This window comes from Peromyscus leucopus, chromosome X, assembly GCF_004664715.2.
Source record: "Peromyscus leucopus breed LL Stock chromosome X, UCI_PerLeu_2.1, whole genome shotgun sequence".
Taxonomy (NCBI): domain Eukaryota; kingdom Metazoa; phylum Chordata; class Mammalia; order Rodentia; family Cricetidae; genus Peromyscus; species Peromyscus leucopus.
This window is the reverse complement of record NC_051083.1, coordinates 45646809-45669064: the sequence shown is the minus strand read 5'-3', so window position 1 is coordinate 45669064 and position 22256 is coordinate 45646809. Positions and strand designations below refer to the sequence as shown.

The 22256-nt window shown below is 34.7% G+C and overlaps 1 protein-coding gene across 8 annotated transcripts in view; it reads right to left on the bottom strand.

Moving 5' to 3' along the window:
• The window catches only part of Dmd (dystrophin), a 2209767-nt gene that overhangs the window by 1073425 nt on the left and 1114086 nt on the right, over positions 1-22256 (bottom strand). For all 8 annotated transcript variants that reach the window (XM_028881805.2, XM_037198928.1, XM_037198927.1 and 5 more), the window contains one exon: positions 18219-18366. In XM_028881805.2, the coding sequence (XP_028737638.1) occupies positions 18219-18366 (148 nt within the window). The remainder of the gene's footprint in view (positions 1-18218; positions 18367-22256) is intronic.

Here is a 22256-nt window from a genome sequence, read left to right as displayed (position 1 = left end):
ATTATATTCTTTGTTCTGTTCAGAATTTATAACTTTTAGCAAATACTTGGTGACAAAATCAAATGGCATTTTGATTGTAGAGTCTTCATTTATTGTCCTTGTGTTTATAGAAAAGCATTCGATCATCTTTTATGAGTTTTGTAATAGAGTTAGAAAAAATCATTTTCTAGTAATCTTGCCCATATTTTTTGAGAAGCACATAAAATTTCATTCCTAGTAATTTTAAAAATACTGTTTAAATGAAAGGTCTTCTATAATCTGTTGCAGTTAGAATGTTGCCTTATATCTTTGAAGCAAAAATTTTAACATGATATTTTATTGATTATTTGGGAATTTCACATAGCACTCCCCAGTTACTCTTACCTCTCAGTCTTCCCAGGTTTGTGCCCCCATCCTTGTGGCTACCCTCCAAAAAAAGACATAAAATAAAAGAAGTCCAATCTGTACTGTCCAGATAGTCACTGGAGTATTGTCAAACCAACCTTCCCAAATTATTCATTATAAAAAAATACCTTAATTCTTAAGAACCAAATATTCCTGTATTCATGATACCATCATTGACTTTCATTCACACACACACACACACACACACACACACACACACACACACACACACACGAGATAGAGACCGACAGACATAGATGAAACAAAATAATCTATAAATGTCTATTTTATTTCACTAAAAATAATGCTCATGGTGATCTAACTCATCAGTTTCATGACTTGCAATCTGTAAACCACTCAGTTACTAGATTAAAATATAAAATTAACCAAAACTATTAAAAACTAAAAACAATGAAGGAATAAAGGATTCCTTTAGCAGTTTTTCTCAGCACTCCTTTTTTTAATCTAAGCAAAAGCACCTTTCATTGTGTGATCCCTTCTCAACTTTCTATATATTATCACTTTTTATATATTTTCTTTTTTCCTGTGACTACATATTTCTCAGTCATCTCCCTTTCAGAGCTGTGTTAAATTATTTAAATGTCCACCAGTTGTTGAGAACACTGCTGTTGTGTCAGTTTTGATATGCTGAACTCCAAGAACAGGTTGTGACAGACAAGTTTCAAAGTAAATGTCTGCTGGATGCATATGATCATTTGAACGTTATTTTCAACAAAATGTCCAGGCTAAATATTCACAGTGTAACTTAGTAAGGTATTCTCAAGATCAGCCTTCTAAATTTTTGTGGTAGTGGTTAGTATGACTGATAGGATTTAAATGCTGTTATTTCTAAAATCCACATTAAAGTCCACATTAAACTTTAATTGTCATGGGCTCATCTGTAAAGAGAACATGATGATTTGCTTCTGATAGGATGGGAGATCTTTACATCTTCTAATATCTTCTTCAAAGAACTGAAGATTTTATCATACAGGTCTTTCACTTTCTTGGTTAGAGTTTACCCCAAGACATTTTCTGTATTTTGCGTTATTTGATTCTATTGTGAAAGCTAATGTTTCTGTGCTTTCTTTCTCAGTCCCTTTTTCATTTGTATAAGAAAGGGATACTGATTCTTAGGAAATAATTTTGCACCCAGATACTTTGCTGCAAGTGTTTATTAGCTGTAGGAGTTTCCTGGTGGAATTTTTAGTGTCACTTATGTATACCATCAAGAGATAGTTTGACTTCTTTGTTTCTAATTTGTATCCCTTGATCTCCTTTAGTTGTCAAATGACTCAAGCTAGAACTTCAAGTGCTATGTTGTATTGGTATGGAGAGAGTGCACAGTCTTGTCTTCTTCAGGATTTTAGTGGAATTGCTTTGAGTTTATTTCCATTTAATTTGATGTAGGCTATCAGCTTGCTGTAACCTGCTTTTATTATGTTTAGGTATGCTCCTTGTATCCCTGATATCTCCACGACTTTTATCATGAAAGATTGGATTTTGTCACAGGCCTTTTCTGCTTCTAACAAGATGATCACGTGCTCTATTTTTCTTTAAGTTTGTTAATATGGTTGATTACATTTATTGATTTATGTATGCTATATCTAATAGTTATAGACGTATGAACCATGCCCCTCATCTCTAGGATGACACTGACTCAGTAATGGTAGATGATTCTTTGAATGGATTCTTGGATTTGGGTTTGCATGTATTTTATTGAGAATATTTGCATATATGTTTATAAGGGAAATTGGTCTGTAATTCTCTTTTTTGTTAGATATTTATGTGGTATGGGAATCAGGGTTACTGTAGCCTCATAGAATGAATTTGTCAATGTTCCTTCTTTTTCTATTTTGTGGAACAATTTGGGGCATATAGATTTTAACTCTTCTTTGAAGGGCTGGTAGAATACTGCCTTAAAATGATCTATCCCTGTGTTTTCATTTGTTTGGAGACTCATAATGATTGTTTCTGTTTCACTAGGTTATAAGTCTGTTAAAAAGTCTTACCTGGTCTTGGTTTAACTTTGGAAAGTCATATATATCAGGAGAACTATTCATTTATTTAAGTTTTCCAATTTGGAAAAGTACAGGTTTTTTTTTTTTTTTTTTTTTTTTTTTGTTTTTGTTTTTGTTTTAATGTTCTTATGATTCTCTGGATTTTTTGTTTTTGTTTTTGTTTTGTTTTTTGAGAAAGTGTTTCTCTGTGTAGTTTTGGTGCCTGTCCTGGATCTTGCTCTGTAGACCAGGCTGGCCTCAAACTCACAAAGAGATCCACCCGGCTCTGCCTCCTGACAGCTGGGATTAAAGGTGTGCACCACCACCGCCCCACCCCTGGTATCTTTTGTTTTATGACACCCGTTTCATCTCTAAATTTGTTAGTTTGGATGATCTCTCTACACCTGAAAAACACACACACTCGCAAAAGGACAGGATCTTTAACAAATCTTGATGTTCAAACTAGATAGCTTTTTGTAGAAGAATTCAAATAGATTGATACTAATCACCCTGTACAAAACTCAACTCCAAATGGAACAAAGAGCTCAACATAAAACCAGACACACTAAACCTGCTAAAACTAAAATAGGGAATAGGCTCTCAATCAAATCACAAGAGAAGACTTTCTAAACATATCACCATTAGCATGTGCACTAAGATCAACAATTAATAAACGGAACCTTGTGAAACTGAAAAGCTTCTGCATGGCAAAAGAAAAAACAGCAGTCTACAGGATGAGAAAAGAAAGATTTTTACCATCTACACATCTTATGGAGAGCTAATATCCAAATATATATATATATATATATATATATATATATATATATATCAAAAAACAGATAGCAATAAAACAAATAACCCAATTAAAAATGAAGCAAGATCTAAACAGAATTTTCATTAGAGGAAACTCAAATGGCTGAGAAACATAGAAATGTTCAACATCCTAAGTCATCAAGGAAATGCAAATCAAAACTACTTTGAGATTTCATCTTATAACTGTCAGAATGCCCAAGTTCAATGAAAGAAATGAAAGCTCATGCCGGTGATGTGGACTAAGGAGTACACTCATCTATTGCTGGTTGGAGTGAAAACTTTCACAGCCACTACAGAAATCAGTGTGGCAATTCCTCAGAAGGATGGGGATAGATCTTCCCCAAGATCCAGCAATACCATTTTTAAGCATATACCCAAAGGATGCTTTACCCTCCCACAAAGACACTTGCTCAGTAATGTTCATTGTTTTCTATTCATAATAGCCACAAATTGGAAATGACCTAGATGTCCTTCAACAGAAGAATGGATAAAGAATATGTGGTACATTTACACAATGGAGTATTATTGAGCTGTTAAAAAAATATATTTAAAAAGAATGACATTGTAAAATTTGCAGGCAAATATTTAGAACTAAAAAAATCATCCTGAGTTAGATATCCCAGTCCCCAAAAGACAAATATGGTATGTATCCATGTATATGTGGATATTATTTGTTAAATCTATGATACTCAAGCTACAGTCGATACAACCACAGAAGGTCATTATAAAGTAAGGGACTAGAGGGTACAGATAGATCTTGTTATAAAAGGTAAATAGAATGGATTATTGTGGATAGATGGGGGAGGGTTGGGGGTGGAATAGGAGGGTCAAGAGGGAAGGGGGAAAGGACAGGAGGTTGAGTTATAGAATATGAGGAGAGTCTTGTAAAGTTAAGGGCTATTTGAGGGGTAGTATGGAAATGTAATACAGTAGAAAGTTCCTAAATTATATACATATATGAAGGTTATCTAAATCAAAATCCCAAATAATGGGGAAGGCAGAATCCCAACTCCTCATCTCTTGTAGCCAAATGAATTTTCCAGTACTAGTAAGGGGCTACACCTAATTGAGTTTTGGACAAAGAGTTCCCATGGTAATTCCCAAACAACCCAGGCTATTGCCAAGAAGCTATGTTGCTCTCCACTAACTGACAATAAGGCCCCATTGCTGAGACACCACCTATACAACTTATTGAACATGAGAATTTGAGCTGATGCCTACATAGCGCCTTCACCCCTATGTTCTAGCATCTTTGATATAGAAATGTACTCTTCAAATTACCAAAAGACAATGCAAACACCAACACAGCCACAAAACCATTGATTTACTGTGGTGTCCTACTGCAAGATATGCTAGTGCAATGGTGGCACACAACTTGTTGGACTGTCCAACCAACATCTGATTTCACTTAAGGCCCACTCCACAAAATAGACCCTATCTCAGACACTGCTTGGGTGATGAAGAACTTGAGACAAGATAACCTAGGGACCCAGAGTAAAACCAAATACTACTGGACTAAAAGTAAACATAGTTATAATTTTTTTCTGATATTATTCTTCTGTATTAATAGATCTTTTACGTGTTCAGCCATCATCAGAAAAGCTTCCTCCCGCAGCAGATTGAAAGAAGTTCAGAGCCAGACATTAGTTAAGGAGTGAGAGACCTTGGAACACTAAGCTATAAATGGAATGCCTCCATCAAATCCCTCTCCTTGGAGTTCCAGAAACCCTGCTTAAGAGGAAGAAGAAGAGGAAGTTGAGGACACTAAGAATATAAGGCGCTCTAGATCAACATGAACAAAGCTCATATGAACTCACAAAGATGGAATTAGACACTACATGGGTCTGCACCAGGTCCTGTTTATGTATTATAGCTTCCAGTTTAGTGGTTTTATGGAATTCCTGAATGTGTGAATGAGTAGGTCTCTGATTCTTTTCCCTTCTCTTGAGATCTTTTCTTTCTGTTGGTTCATCTTGTTCAACTTCAATGGGATAGTTTCTGTTTATCTTATTATTATACTTTATTTTATTATTATTTCTAAGAACTGTTTTTTGTTTGTTTGTTTGCTTGTTTGTTTTATTTCATGGCTGAGGACCGAACCCAGGGCCTTACGCTTGCTGGGTAAGTGCTCTACCACTGAGCTAAATCCCCAACCACTCTTTTTTCTAATGAAAGATAGAAAGGTATTGGATCTGGATTGTAAGGGAGTGGAGAGTAACTGGGAGAAGTAGAGGGAGGGGAAACTGTAATCAGTATTATATATGATAAAAGAATCTATTTTCAATAAAAGGAAAAATATCAAAAGATGGTCTTGCAGGGGATCCTAGTTCCCTTCCCAGCACCTATGTCAAGTTGCTGGTAACCACTTCTACCTCAGACTCTCAGGTATCCTCTTGTAGATTTGTGGAATCTGCAGGCACCAGCACTCACATGCACATTCACATACATTTTTGAATTTAAGAAAAAAACATTTAATTGCAATGATAACATTAAAAAAACCGCATTTTCAATGACAAAATTATTAATTGTGTTACTGTGGCAATGAGGACTCTAGCTTATAGATAGGACTAGGGGCATCATAAAATTATGTTTTATTTCTTCTTCCCTTTGTTTCTGAAGTTTGGCCATTTGATGACCTACAAAAAGTCCATTATCATATACTAATTCCTTGACATTGATGTTGCAGTCTCTAAAACAGTGATCCAATATATTTCTGGACATTGAAAATGACTTATTATCAGCCAGTCTGTTACAGCAGTATAGAATAATAAACTAGGAGATTTGTTTACTTCTTTTTCTTGTATGAAATTATAATTTTGTTTAATTTCCAAAAATGTCACCATACAGCCTCTTTTTAATGAAATTTATTATATGTAATTGCATTGATTGAATTGACCTGAGCACTTCTGTAGGGATAAGCCTATTTATGAAAGTAAATCTATACATTTCTACAAATTGAATGAATTTTCTCAACAGAGCAAATATGTTAAATGAATGTCCATAAGCCTCTGTGGTACCATGATCATGGTATTTTACAGTTTGTGTTGTTTAAAGGTACAGTTGTTTCTTTAATCCATTATTAGCCAGGAAATATAAGCAATTTGTATATACAAGGCAGGCATATATTGTAAAAAGTAGAAATCTTGGGAGAAAATGAATAAAAATTCACTATTTAAACTTTAAATAAAATGAGATTTTCAAATAAATCTGTTAACAATTATTTATAATACAATGTAAGTTTGTACTATTAGCTCTGAAGCCCAGATTTGGAGAACTATGCTGGCAAATTAAATTTATTCATTTTCAGAGCCTGCAGACATTTTAATGTCTGAACATCAATAAGAACAAATTACCTAAAAAACTTTTAATATGGTACAATAAATTAAGACTGAAATGTAATGGAGAAGTGGGTGCAACATGACAAAATTATGAATCTCATGTAATCATCCAAAAACACTTAAAGTGTAGAAACAACATTGGTACTCTGGGGTATATGGCCACAGTGGAACCTAATTGTTTCTCTCCTGTCAAATAGAAATTGTACATCAAACTCAAGGGGTTAGAAACTGTTCATTGCATACAAATTCTGCAGTCTCTTCAAGGGAAATTTAACATTCTTTATGAAAGAAAACAGGGGCAGAAAAAAATTACCTTAGGATGTTGTATATCCTCTTAGTGTTCTTCATTTAAAAAGCAACAGAAATTGCCTATGCCTGTACTCATAGTGAAAAATAAAAGAGGTTGGAAAGAATATAAAATAATAAGATTTCAAACAGGCAGGGCACTAGATGGCAATCACAGCAGGCAAACCTTTTTGACTCATCAGGAATCCCAATTAGAATAGATGAAACCCAATTTTACTCCTCACCTTGAGTTTCAAAGCCTCATGAAAGAATATGACTGGCTGAGTGAAGGACTTATGCTCAGGGCCACTGAGACAATGAAAGAAGTTTTGGGAGAATAACTGGAAGAAGTTGTTATAATAATCACTTGATTTTGTTTCCCACTAAGATCTTTTGGAACCCAAAAGTCTTGCAGTAAGACCAGTCAAGGGAAGAGCTGCTCCATGCTTGCATTGAAAACTCTCCAGCCCATTTTACCTTATTTATATGTCTCCCAATCCTTTGCTAAGCAGCATTTTATTGTATATTTTAAAGTAACTAGATTTTAATCTTTAAAAAGTTTTGAATGTTCTGACACAAAACACAAATGTTTGAGACAGTATCATTGCAAGTACATTGATGTGGTTACTATCTCATGTGTACAATGATGAAACCTAATTAAAATGTACAATAATTATGTTATCATATAAATTAAAACTTAGAAAGTCATCTCCTGTCAATACTATAAATTCCAAGTTGAGTTAAATAAGAAGCCTATTTGAATTCCTACATTTTTGTTATTGTGGGTTTCAATTTGATTTATGAACATGGACCAAACCCATTTAGATTAAACAACACAGAATGTTTAATTAGAACGTAACTGGGGAAGTTGATCTTTTACTTTAACATTTTACTTCTTTGTTCTCTAAGGTATGCGTTAACAAACTTTTCTGCAAAAAGGTATATATTGAATGTCTTGGGGTATGTAGGCCATATGACCTTGAGGGCAACTACCTAGTCTGTCATTCCCTTGTAGCCTTAAAGTAGCTATAGACCATATGTCGATAATGAAATGTTGTGAAATCTCATTGAAATTTGATTCACAAAAACAGGTTGCTGGGAGGATTTGGCTCAATAGTTTGCTCCTTTTATTACTCTGGTATTCATATGACCAATATTAAGTTGATAATTTATAATAGCACTAGAAAAACCATACATTGTGTTAAAATTAATTTCACTGCAAGTACCCTGAGTGATGTCTCAGGTGATATATTTACTCATAAAATTAACTAGCTCAATATACTTCATGAAATCCTGGATTCCCAGACTGCATATGAATCTGTTATTTAAATTTCTCTGAAATGTTCTTCAAAACTAGTTTGAGTAAAATGAAATACTGAACCAAGGATATAGAATTAAAATGGTAAGAACTATGAATTCATAAAATAAAATCAGTCACTGACAAGTAGTGATTATGAGACCACAAAATCTAAATAGAAAAATGTCACTAGAAGTGTGTTTGCATCAAATATGCCCAGTACTTTTCATTCTCATATCCTTGACTATTAGCTCTATTAATTTTTAGCAGGGAGCATTAATATGAGCTGCCATTACAATTCTGCCAATTACAGCCTTTCAAGGTTAAATAGGGATTTTAAATTTTGTTTACTATTGTATTTGCTAACAGTCCATGTTTCTGGCTCCTACAAATAATTTAGTTATATAGTAGGAAGATTTACCATTATTACAACTAGATATTTGTTATTCAACTTCATGAGGAGGTTCAACTGTGAATAGACTTCCTGTACTATAATTTGTCAGTTTTATCATTTTTCAAAATTTACACCTAGATTAGAACGTTTTCTTTCTCTGTGTGTATTTTGTTCATAGATTGTGCTATCCTCAGACTGTTTTACACATTACTTATCTTACTGGTTCTCCAAAAAAAAAAAAAGTTTTTTCAAGTGAGATTGGGAATTTCCAAGGTGTGATACTGGAATATCAAGAAAGACTAAGCCGTGAGACCAGACACTGCCTGGAGCCCACTGCTGACACCTTCTGTAGGGCCAGGACCCAGGGGTTAGATTGTCCAGAGACCTAGGAGAGAAACAAATATGACTGGGAAAACATAGTCAGTGAAATGATTCCTAATGATATTCTGCTGTACTCATAAAATCATTGCCTAGCCCAACTGCCATCAGACAGGCTTCACCCAGCAACAGATGGAAACATATGGAGTGACCCACAGCCAAACATTAGACAGACCTTGGGGAATCCTGTGGGAGAAGGGAGAGGAAGGATTGTGAGGGCCAGAGTGGCCAAGTATACCACAAGAATACCAAAGGATCAACTAGCCTGGTCTCAGGTTCTCACAGAGAATGAACCAGAGAGCTTATGTGGGACTGCATTTGAGACGCATTCCTTCTACTGGGTTTCCCTGTGAAGATTTAATAGGAGAGGAGGTGCCTAGTCTTACTGCAACTTCATTTGTAATAGCTGGCTGATATCCATAGGAGGCCTTAACTCTTTTGAAAAGAGGAGTGGATGGGGATGGAGAAGAGGAGAAGTTGAAGGTAGAGACTAGGAGGAGAGGAGGGAGGGAGGAGAAAATGGGATTGAGCTTGTAAAAATTAATTAATTAATAAAAAAGAACTGTGAGAAATCACTAGTTGGAAAACAAAAACAAAAATGTTTTCCCTTGAGTAGATCAAGTACATCTTGGAGTGTCTACACACTGCACTGCACTTAACCTTAGCATCAGTATACTGAAATACTGAGGCTGTGAGTCCTTTAAAGGAAAACAGCTTCTTAGTGAATCTCTGTGTTCCTAGTAGCAAGCAGTGTCTGCCTTGTTCAGGGTAGACTCAATTAAATTTTTTCTTCAATTTAGGCATTCACCGTATGTTTCAGGGCTAGCAAAAGGGCTGGGTCATTAAAATAATTTGCCTACCAGCCTGAAGACTTGAGTTGAATCTCTAGGACCCATGTGTGTTGTGGGATATTTGTTTACACTGTGTAAAAATGTGTCTATGTTTTTGCCTAACCTGCTTTAGATGCCTTCTGATTGGTTTAATGAAGAGCTGAATGGCCAATAGCTAGGTCAGAGAGAATAGGCAGGCCTTCCAGTGAGAGGAATTTGGGAAGAATCTGAGGCTGAGAGATTAAGCCAGTAAGATGTGGAGGGAGTTGGACATACAGTATGGAGGAGAGGTAACAAGCAACGTGGCAGAATGTAGATTAATAAAAATGGGATAATTAAGTTATAAGAGCTAGTTATGAACAAGCCGAACCTAAGGCCAGCATTCCTGATTATTAAGAAGTTTCTGTGTCATTTTGGAATGAGATGTCCAAACAAAGACTGACTACACACTTGATAGAAGGAGAGAGCCATTTCCTGTAAGCTGTCCTGTGAACTCCCCATGCATATTGTGGCATGAGACTTTCCCTGTACCCTCAGATAAATAAATGGAGAAAAAAAATCTAAAACATGTTTCAATGAAAGAGATAATGGGACCATCAAATTGTTCAATTGTTCTACTATATGACAATTTCATGGGTATGGAAGTGGTTAGAGCACTTTAGTATGAGATGTTTGGGTTTTGGATATGAAGTAGGGTAAGAATGACAGAGAAATCAAAGAATTGTTTGCCTAAAGGAAATAGTGCAATGAATGTATAATTCCCTAATGCATTTGCACATTCAAAGAATATTATGTATTGGAGGTTTAAATAAGTTATTTTATGTACTGAGGTATATTGGTGAGGAAGAAAAATCAGGTTTTCATTCTAATGGGAAAGTATACATAGCATGCATGTAAACATATCTCATACTACTGTGAAGTAATACTATTATTAAGAATATAAAGAGGCTAATTCAGAAGAAAAGCAATCTTGTGTGTCTATTTCTTCATGTCTGGTTTTGCATATAAGGGATTATTTTCTCTTTTAAAGACATAGCTTTAGCAAAATGTAGGTTTGATAGTCATATTACAATAGGAATGTGCACAAAAGAAATGCACAGAGGCAAACAGAGGTGAGTTTGGGACATGGAGGCTGGTGATGGGTATTTGTTAGTGTTCATAAAAGAAAGGAAAATTAATAGTACGTTGAAAAGAAACATTAGAAGGGACAGCAGTGTGTAAGGAGGTACATAAGAAGAAATTACTGGAATATCTTCTTTGTAAAGCATTGTTACTTTGTGGAAATTATGTACATGGAAATTAATTTGTTTTTATTAACTATTAATTTTTCTTTCTCTCTGCGTCTATGTTGATGTGAGCAGCTTACAGTTTTATCAATTTGAGATGTGTAATTACTTTGCTCCACATTTTCTCTTAGCCTTGATAATTTCCTAAGCTAAGAAACGGAATCCCTTAGGAACAGCTGGGTTTTGCTGCATTTTAAGTAGCTTTTGACTGTTGTGGTTATCATGGTTAGTTACAGTGGTTGTTCTCCCTTCTCTATAATAAGGTGTAATGATTTGTCATCCTAAAGATGTTGTGCTGAATATAATGTTAAAAACAAGCCACTGACATTATCCAATTATTTTAATACACTTATTTACGAGAGACCTATGATATACAGCCCATCTCTGAATTTCTGCACTGTGCCAAATCCCCAATAAATCTGTTATTTACTACTTCTGGAAAGATGCATTTGAGCCAAGAAGTTGTAGAAGACTTTCTAAGCAGCAATAAAAACCTAACACTATTTACATAAGAATGAGGGTTTGTACTGAGTCTTATTGTCACTTGTTATGCTGGTATTCTCTTGCCATGCCTGGGAGGCCTGCTCTTTTCTGAAAGGGAATGGAGGAGTGGATCTGTGGGTAAGGGAAGGTGGAGAGGGCCTGGGAGGAGTGGAAGGAGAGGAAACTTCAGTCCCAAAGTATTTTTTGAGAGAACCACAAAATGAAGTGCCTAGCAGTTTAATTATATTAAGGCACTAAACTCCCATACCACTGCTAGCTAATAATACTGTGTAGCTAGAGTTTTTCGCCTTGCCCACAGTCAGGACAAATCTCTGTCACCCGCCAATCCCACAGCCGCTCAGACACAACCAAGTAAACACAGAGACTTATATAGCTTACAAACTGTATGGCCGTGGCAGGCTTCTTGCTAACTGTGCTTATAGCTTAAATTAATCCATTTCCATAAATCTATACCTTGCCACGTGGCTGGTGGCATACCGGCATCTTCACATGCTTCTTGTGCTGGCGGCATCTGCAGTGTCTCTGGTCATGGCGGCGGCTGCAGCCTCTCCTTCTGCCTTTCTGTCCTTTTATTTCTCCTCTCTGTTAGTCCCTCCTATCTTTCCTGCCTAGCCACAGCCGATCAGGTTTTATTTATTAACCAATCAGAACAACTTGACATACAGACCATCCCCCAGCACAGCCAAGTGCAGACCATCTCAAACACCTGCACTCAGGCCCATGGTCCTAATCATCCTCTATGCGGACCTGCTGGGTAACGCCACAAAGAACCCAAGAAGGGCTCCCACAGGACATACAGAACATCCCACATCAATACTGAAACACTCATTTTGTAATGTATCCCCTTCTTTATACATTGCTGTAAACCTAAAGTAAGTGACTAGAGACAAATACCCCTAGCAGTAAATTTTCTTACTGATTTCCTTGTGTTAGTATACATCCTCTAGCTACAGAAAACAGGATAGACTTTGTGACTACAAAATTAAAGCTTATGAAATTTTATTACTGCTGGGGAAAAATAAAGGGCAAGCAATGATATGAATTATTCTTAACACTGGGGTCCCAACAAAGGGCAACAGATGGCAGGAATATTTACTCAAGTGATTTTTCCATCAAAGTTTCTATCAGCAGCAAGGCTGTTAAGAAGCCGTCAAATTCACCAGCCAGCTGGTAAAATCAGTACTGTAAAAACTGACTATATACAAAGCATACTTGTATCCAATTTAGTCTTTTACACCATATGCCTTTAAAAAGGAGATAGTGTTTGAATCAATCTGTATTAATAGAATGCTAGTTAATGCATATAGAGTCCTTTAAGAGAGTATATGTCTAATTAAATATTAAAGCCCATTCTAGATAGAAATCACATCCTCTGCAGCAGATATCATCACTGACCTATACAATTCATTCACCACCTACCAGGTCTGCACAAGCCAGTGGCTTTTCAATAGCAGCGTCTCCTACAAGAGGGCTTTCTGGGCTGCAAGTGGAGAAGGTAGAATAAGACTAAGAACTCTAAGGCATCTCCATTAAGAAGAAAGCATTTTCATGGACCCACTTGTCTCAAACTTTTGGGCAGGATTCACTTCAATTCCTTTGTGCTCTTTGAATCTAAGGTCGTCAAAAGTGGGTGCTTTACAATATGCTCTCTTCAATCACTGATAGGCAATGTAAGGTGAAATGAAGAGCAGCTCAGCTGGTCCTTAACACTCTCTGCCTTTTCCCTCCAAGTCCAAGACACTGGCATGCCTGCAAGTTCACCCGTACGTTGTTCTCTATTAGACACCACAGAGTAGAATCCTATTCCATGTCTACTTTTCATAGTTAATGGTAGGATAATAGACATAGTGAAATTACTATATTTAATCAACTTGCTGTAATTCTTGTCTTAATTACAATGATTAGAATGTATTATTTAAGAATGTAGAAATTTTTAATTCAATTTATTTAATGGCAACATACATAAATATACTGCATGTCAATATAATTGAAATTATTAAGTAGCAAAACAAATAGCATTGCAGAATATAACTGAAAACTAATCAACATTGAAAGACTATATTTCACTTTTAAAAGTGTTATCAACTCATAGAAACATAACACATTGCTATTTCATCTTCCGTCCCTTTAATTTTTGTATATGTTGATTTAAACTCCAAAATTTATGTAAATAATCCCATTGTTTATTACTTCTTAAGGTTGAATTCAAATGGATGTTTTATAAGATTCAAGGACTCACACATATTCATGGCAATATTCTCTAGGAGTTGTTAATTTTTAATATAGTTCACTAAGCAGCATTATCCCATAAAAGCAAACAGGCTGCTTTTCCATTAAAAGGAACAATATTCAGCTCTTGCAAATATTTAACCTAATGGTGATTTTTTTTATTGTTTCTACTGTCAACTGGAAGAATTCAATAACATTCAACAGCTTATGTTTTAAAGGTTACTTCTTTCAAGTCTAGCTGAAAGCAGGTTTAGATCTTAATATTAGGGGATTTTATGATTTCCACATCCCTGTTTTTAACCGAGATAATTGATGACATACCAATTCATACTGTCACCATGTGAATTAATATTTTTTTCATAATTACTTCATGGTATTCAACTTTTATTCTGAAGACTGTCACTAGCATGTCTTCTTGTTGCTTAAAAACTGAGAAGACAGAAGTATCAGCCATCTCAGGATGGTAAGTTCATATGAATGGGAATTATCCTCAATTCTTCCTCAAAGTGTATACTTTGAGAAGTTTCCATACTTCATGGAAATAATGTTTAGTAGGATTTCCAGTTAACTTATACTGTGTTTAAGATGTTTGATATGAATAATTCAGTATTCACTGATACTAATTCAATTTTAACATTTATAAATATGAACTAATCCATCATTTTATTGTTATTTCCTTGTTTAATAAAGTGTGAGCATAGCCAGGGATACAACTGAGACATTTACTGCAATATCTGTGTGTTGAAGAGATACCATCAGATGTATCTTAATAAAACTTCTTTAATAAAATCTTACTCAGAATGTAAACTTATTCAGACATCTTAATGTATATGTAAACATCCATGTGTAGCCAGATTTCATGAAGAAAAAGCAGGCTAAATTTTATAGGACTTGTGATATCATTAAAATCTCTGTATCTAGTAGAACATTTCCATATATATATATATATATATATATATATATATATATATATATAATTTATTTGTAGATTAAGAAATAGATGAAATAAAATACTTTTGCATTTTCTCTAACTGAATAGGAAATACGTTTATAAATATTCATCAATTATAATTAATACATTACACTGTCAGTAAGTGGGAACTTTTCTATATTCTACCGATCTATAACATTATGATAGACTTGTATGACTGTATTAGTAATAATATCTTGAAAAATATTAAAAGTTTCATATTTTTGTTTCATGGCAATTTTTAATGAAAGGGAGAAGATCTTGTATCATATTTAAACATAAAAAATAATGTGTATGAAAGAATGGCTTTAAAGATATTGAACACAGGATGAAGGATTATGATTACAAAGTGAATGGAAACAATCCCATGACTGAGACCTTCCTATCTAGGCAGCTGTCTAAACTATAAGAAAAGATGTGGAAATGTTCAAGACACCAAATATTTTGATTTCAGGAGATAAAATAAAAAGTCCAATGGGGCAAACATAAGTATTACAAGGCAGAATGCTAGAAAGAAGAATAAAACAGTGAGGAAGAATGTGGAAGATATTCAGAAAGTGCTTTCCTGTGGGTCCTAAACAGCTTGTATATGTGAGAGAACTACGAAAGACTAGGGAAGGAAGCTAAATTTGGGCTGTAATAGCCCACCTGCCACTGTGGAAGAAGAATTAATATTTCAAGGGACATTGGAGTAAACAGAAGGATTTTGCCTTAGTAGTGGAACAAATTATCTGGATAATTGCATACAATAATGTATCAAAAAATCTATAAATTTGAAAGCTGTTTTAAACTAGATTAACTGGGTCTCACAAGATAGCTTAAAATTTATTTGAATGACAAATTATTTAGCATTTAGCAATTTATTTTCAAACACCCAACAAAAATTAAATGTTACCAGATACTAAAAAGCACATTAAAATAGCACTTATAGTAAGGATAAAATACAATAACTAAATGTAACAAAAATATACACAGTTGGTTGAGTTAAGAAAGGAAACTGAATTTATATCTGTATTTTATATCATTAAGACATTATAGGACAAACTGAGTAGACCCAAGGTAGATATATAATCACCCAAATTTCACATTAAGAAATGTCAATAACAATATAGGCCATTAAAATATACACAAAAGGGATTAATCAAAGATTAGACATTACAAAATGTCATTAAACGCCACAAAAGAAATTATAGAAAAACTAATTATGGACAGGGGAAATAATCAGTAAATGAACAGAATATTAATGACTAGTATGACCACTTTAATTGAGATAATATATAAGCATTTGGTGGTTCTTTACTTAAAAATAAAGGCTGAAACATTTGAAATTTTGATGAAAATTATGATCCCATTGATATGAAATGATCAGTAGAACAAATAAGACAAACAGCCTCAGCACATAAGTTAATTGCTTGACCAAAAATGTGAGCCTTAGTAAGCCTTTTTCATGTTAACTCATTCTCATTATGAAGTCATTAAAGAACTAAACATTTAAAAAATACCAAATCCAAATTTTGGACAAGGAGTCTATCAATTACGGTAGAGGATGCTTTGAGCTTGAACAAGGCCCGAGATTTATTCCAATATTACCCAACCTCTGGGAAGTATAATGGAGGAATATTTTTACTTCTATATTGCTTGATTTTCATCATAATTAATTCAAATTAACTTCATAATAAATAATTATATGTATTGTATAATAATATACGTATACATATTATATCTCCCTTGACAGATACCTTTGGAAACTCAAGAAATTTGCATAGCTCTTCAAAAACATTATATGACTGTATTATACATATGCCTTTCAAGTAGACATTGCATTGTGCTTCCTTAGCTCAACATTTACATTGGTGCCATTCAGAATGTATCTTCTATAGGATAGCAGATCATAAACAAATAAATTTACTCTAATTTATGCTAACACTGACGTAAGAGCAAATTTTATTGTACATATATAACTATAGAAGACTCTAAAAGTATTTTTTTGTTTTTTTTTTTTACCTCACTTATAATTACACAGGTGTTTGAATGCTCATTATCCGAACATAAGAAATTTGCTAGGCAAACACTTGAGAATTGTAAACTCTAATGTCATATTGAATTTAAAATTTTAAAATGTTTAAATTGTTCAATGAACTACTGTTGTGGATAGAATATTTGTTTAACTATGCAACGATGTGCTGCATCTACTTGTGTGGCAGAATAATTGTTTAACTATGTAAAGATGTGTTGCTGTTTTACCTTGCCTGCCCAAGGCACATGAATATTCTACTAAAACACTGAATGGACAATAGCTAGGCAGAGGCGGAATAGGTGAGGCTGGTAGGCAGAGAGAAAAGACATGCCATCCATCCATCCAGAGACCAGCCAGCAGGGGCTAGCCAGCCAAACATGGAGAAAGCAGGGAAACAGGATGGATAGTACCTAGATGAGGTAAACGAGCCTTGGGGCAGCACATAGACTAATAAAAACAGGTTAACTTAAGTTAAATGCACTAGAGAAACAATTCTAAGTTAAGGCCAAGCATTCATAATTAATAATAATTCTCTGTGTCATGATTAGGGGATTGCAGTCCAAGAAAGTCTGCTACAAACTACCCTTTTCTTTGTCTCTGTCTGTCTTAAGTAGTATTTTGGACATTAAAAGTTGGCCACAATTCAACCCACTTGATTGAAAACTGTAATATTAACAATGAGCAACAAAAAAAAAAATTAGACTTGATATAATAAGCCATATTTCTTAGACTTAATCTTTATGTTTTATCAACTTAACTATATACTCCACAATCTAATTTATTTTTATCATCACATTAAAAGACACAACACTTTGGAATTAAATGATTCCCTGGTTATAATCCATATGTTGCATTTCCATTAAAATAAACCAGAAAAAGTCAATAAATACTAACAATTAACTCAACATTGTTTTGGCCTCTGGTCTGTCTCATAAGGCATTTTGTCAATAGGATATATAGAAATATAGCTACATCCCCATAAATTGTCTTGAGGGAAATGCACTTGTAATTTTATCATGATGGATATTTGCAGCAACTACATTACTACTAACATTACTACTAAGTATACCACAGCTTCTCCTTCTGGACAGGTTCCAACATAAGGCAAACACACACAGAGAGAGAGAGAGAGAGAGAGAGAGAGAGAGAGAGAGAGAGAGAGAGAGAGAGAGAGAGAGAGAGAGAGAGAACAACAAACCACACTACACTCTGCTGTAAGATGCTTTGCTACATCACAGATACAGGTGTATTTCACAGTTCATCAGATGAACCAGTAGTGCCTAGGCAGATGCTCTTGTCCTTTCACAAACATTCAGAGCACAATTTTTGGCATACTTGTTTTGTTGATTTTTATAGCATGTTCAGGGAACATCACAAAAGTCAGGAGTTATGTATTCCATTCATTCTTCCACATGAACTTACAGTAGTTAAATATTCAAAATATTGCTGCAAAAAGAAAGACAACATGGAAAAGGAAATCTCAAAAGTCTTACCTTAAGATACCATTTGTATTTCGCATGTTCCCAATTTTCAGGATTTTGTGTCTTTCTGAAAAACTGTTCAACTTCATTCAACCATTGATTAAATACCTTCATATCATAATGAAAGTGTCTCCATTTTTCAACTGATCGATCAAATCGCCTAGGATTGGAAAACAGGGATGAAACAAAGTAAGTGAGTTTTAGGAAACATTTTATGGATATCACACATACTTTTGTTTATGCTGACAAATGCATTATTTTTATAGTGTCTTGAATTTATAGATTTCAGTTTCAATGATCAGACATAATAACTAATGTAAAATAGGAACTAGAAATTAAAACAAAAACTTAATTTCCCTTTAAAATTAATCATATACATTGATGAAAACCAATATTAGGCAATTGTTTAGGAGTATTAGCATCTGCCTTATTGTAATTTTAAAAACAGAATTCTAGGACTTTGAAAACATTTCAAAATGGTAAAAATTGTTTGGGAACCAGACATTCAATTTTAAAATACATTTGGATGAAAACTATCTCATCAGGTTGATGAGTTTCAACATTCCTCCTGTTTCAAAACTCTAATTAAGATTACTAAGCACCCAGCTGCCTGCAGAAGCCCCTTTTGGCACCCTACCACAATTCCATAGGGATTCTGCCAAACCTTAGGCAGAGTATTGACCCAGCTTTGCTCCTTTCTAAAGAATGTTTCAGCCCTCCTTTCTAGTCTATCCCAATTCCATTACATCAGCCACAAATAACAAGAAACACCTTCTACCATAGAGGCTCAGGGGCCACACAGAGCTAGGGCTTAGGTGGGCAATTACCACTATCCTTCCTATCCTCACCTTCAACCCTTTAGCAGTCTGCTTACAGGTACGCTTCCTCCCACATCAATTCACTCCACTGGAGACTCCAACTCTTTGTACAAAGCCACATCCTCCTAGCCCTTTCACTCCTGTCTCCCTAGACAGGTTTTCTACCTTAGTAAAACCTACTTTTAGGAGTCCCTCCTTCCACTCCACTTCCAATTCCCTGGGGACTGCAAATCTTGCTAAAGACAGGATCCCTTTAGCTCTTTCTCACAGCACTTCTAATCCTTTTTAAAATTAGCAAACCTCTGTTCCTCTATGCCACTCATTGACTTGCAGAAGCACTCTCAAATAGGCAACCCACAGCCATCTACTTTCCTAAAATCCAGAGTGGGCAATTAAACCCAGATTTGGAATAGTCAACAACAACAAAACCAGATATCAACACCTAGAATCACCTCAATTATCACAAACGCAGATGACTAGACACTAGCACAAACACACACACACACACACCTGAGACAACATGCTTCCTCTATAATCCATTAACCCTACAACAGTAGGTTCTGAGAATCTCAGTATAGCTGAAGCACAAGGTAAAATTTTCAAAATAGGAAGTATGAATATGTTCAAATACCTTGAAAACACTGTAAATAAATACCTTAAGGGAGATTGTGAAAACACAGTGGAATGAAATAATGAAAAAATACATGAAAAATCAGAAAAGCACAATTTTCTGCTTTAAATATTACATCAGATATTTGAAGTAAATTTATTGTCTGCATTACTCTAGGGATGTCTACAACATCTCATTTTGTAATGCTGGAGAACTGTAATATGGTGGTTTATGCAAAGGCTCCCTTTTCTAGCTTCATTAAACATTAGTTGAGCATCTACATTGTAAAAAAATCACAATCATATAAGCAATTTAAACAGAGCCTCTATCCCCTAGTTAAGTAGAAGCAGTCACTAAAAGTGCCAAGAAGAAAAAAGTCCAGAACCAGATAGTTTTAGCACAGAATTCAAACAGACTTTCAGAGAAGAGTTAACACTGATGCTCCTCAAATTATTTCACAAAATAGGATCAGAAGGAACATTGTCCAATACATTTAATGAGGCCACAGTTTCACTGATAGGAAAAACCTCACAAAGAATCAATAAACAAAGAGAATTAGAGAAAAATTTCCCTTATAAACATAGATAAAAAGTACCCAATAAAATATTTGCAAACTGAATCCAAGAACACATCTAAAATTCATCCGCCATAATCAAATGGAATTCATCCCAGAGGTGCAGGAATGGTTCAACATATGCAAATCAGTAAATGTAATCCACCATGTAAATAAACAGACAGGCAGTTCCACTAAAATCAGGAACAAGACTAAAGTTTTGTTATCTTCATGCCTATTCAATATAGTACCTGAAGTCTTATGTAGATCAATAAGAAACCTGAAGGATATCAAGGGGAGCATAAATGAGAAGGGAAGAAGTCATCTATCTTTATCTGTAGATGATATGATAGTATGCATAAGTGACTCTAAAACTTCCACATGGAAACTCCTACACCTGATAGACACTTCCAGCAAAGTAGCTGAATACAAAATTAACTCAAAAAAATCAGTTGTGCTCCTATATATAATTTTTTTTAAAAAAGGATACAGAAAGAATTCAGGGAAACAACACCTTTCACAACAGCCTTAAACAATATAAAGCATCTTGGGGTCACTCTAACCAAGCAGGTGAAAAATCTGTGATAAAATCCCAAGTCATTGAAGAAATAAATTGAATAAGATATCAGAAAATGGAAATATCTCCTATGCTCATGGATCATATACTAAAACTGCCCATTCTATCATAGCAATCAACAAATTCAATACAATCACTGTCAATATTTCAACACAACCCTTCACGGAAATTGAAAGGACGATTTTCAGTTTCATATGGAAACACAAAAAACTGAGGATTGTTAAAACAATCCTGAACAGTAAAAGAACTTCTAGAGGTATCACCATCCCTGACTTCAGGTTGTACTATAGAGCTGTAAAGACAGCATGATATTGCCATACAAAGCACATACATTGATCAATGGAATTCAGTTAGAGATTCAAACATAAGTGCACACATTGATGGACACCTGATTTTTATTTTTTAGAAAGAAGACAGAAATACACATTAGAGAAAAGAAAGCATCTTCTCCAAAGGGTGTTGTCCAAACTAGATGGTTGCATGTAGATGAATGAAAGATCCATATCTATGCACGTTGATCCATATTTGTCATCTTGCTTAAAACTCAACTCCCAGTGGATCAAGGATATCAAAAAAAGGTCCAAGAACTTGCATCTGATAGAAGAGGCAGTGGGGAATAATAATTTGGAACTCACTGACACAAGAAAAGCATTTCTAAACAGCATACTAATAACACAGGTAGGAAGGCCAAGAAAATTCGACCTCATGAATCTGAAGAGCTTCCGTATGACAAAGGACACCACAATTTGAGCAGAGCAGCAGGCTACAGAACAGGAGAAGATCTTTACCCATTACACATCTAATAGAGGGTTACTACTTAAAATATTTTTTAAAAAACTAAAAAATACCTGAAACTAAGTAAACAAATGAATCAATTTTAAAGATGGGATCCAGAACTGAACAGTTTTATCAGAAGGTGAAACACAAATGGTTTGTAAACAATTAAAATGTTCAACATTCTTAGTTAGCAAGGAAATGCAAAATTGAACTACATTATATTATCAGGGAAATGCAAATTTCAACTATCCTACACAATTCAGAGTAACCAAGATTAAGAAAACAAGTGTCAACTCATACTGTTGAGGATATGAGGAAAGGGGAACCCTTTTTTGCTGATGAGAGTACAAATTCTACAGCCACTATGGATATCAGTGTGGTAGTTCTTCAGGAACCTGGGGATAGATCTACTTCAAGATTCACCTATACCACTGTTGGACATATTAAAAAAGGATCCTACAGCCTACAACAAAGATAATTGTTCCTTAATGTTCGTTACTTCTCTATTCATCATAGCCAGGCACTTATAACTCAGATGTCTGCAATTGATGAGTGGATAATTTACACAATGGAATATTATTCATATATAAAAAACAACAAGAAATTTACAGGTAAATAGATGGAGCTGGAAAAAGTCATTCTGAGTGAGGTACCCCAGACACAAAACAAAGAGAAATACTACACGTGTTTGCTTATATGAGGATGTTAGATTATT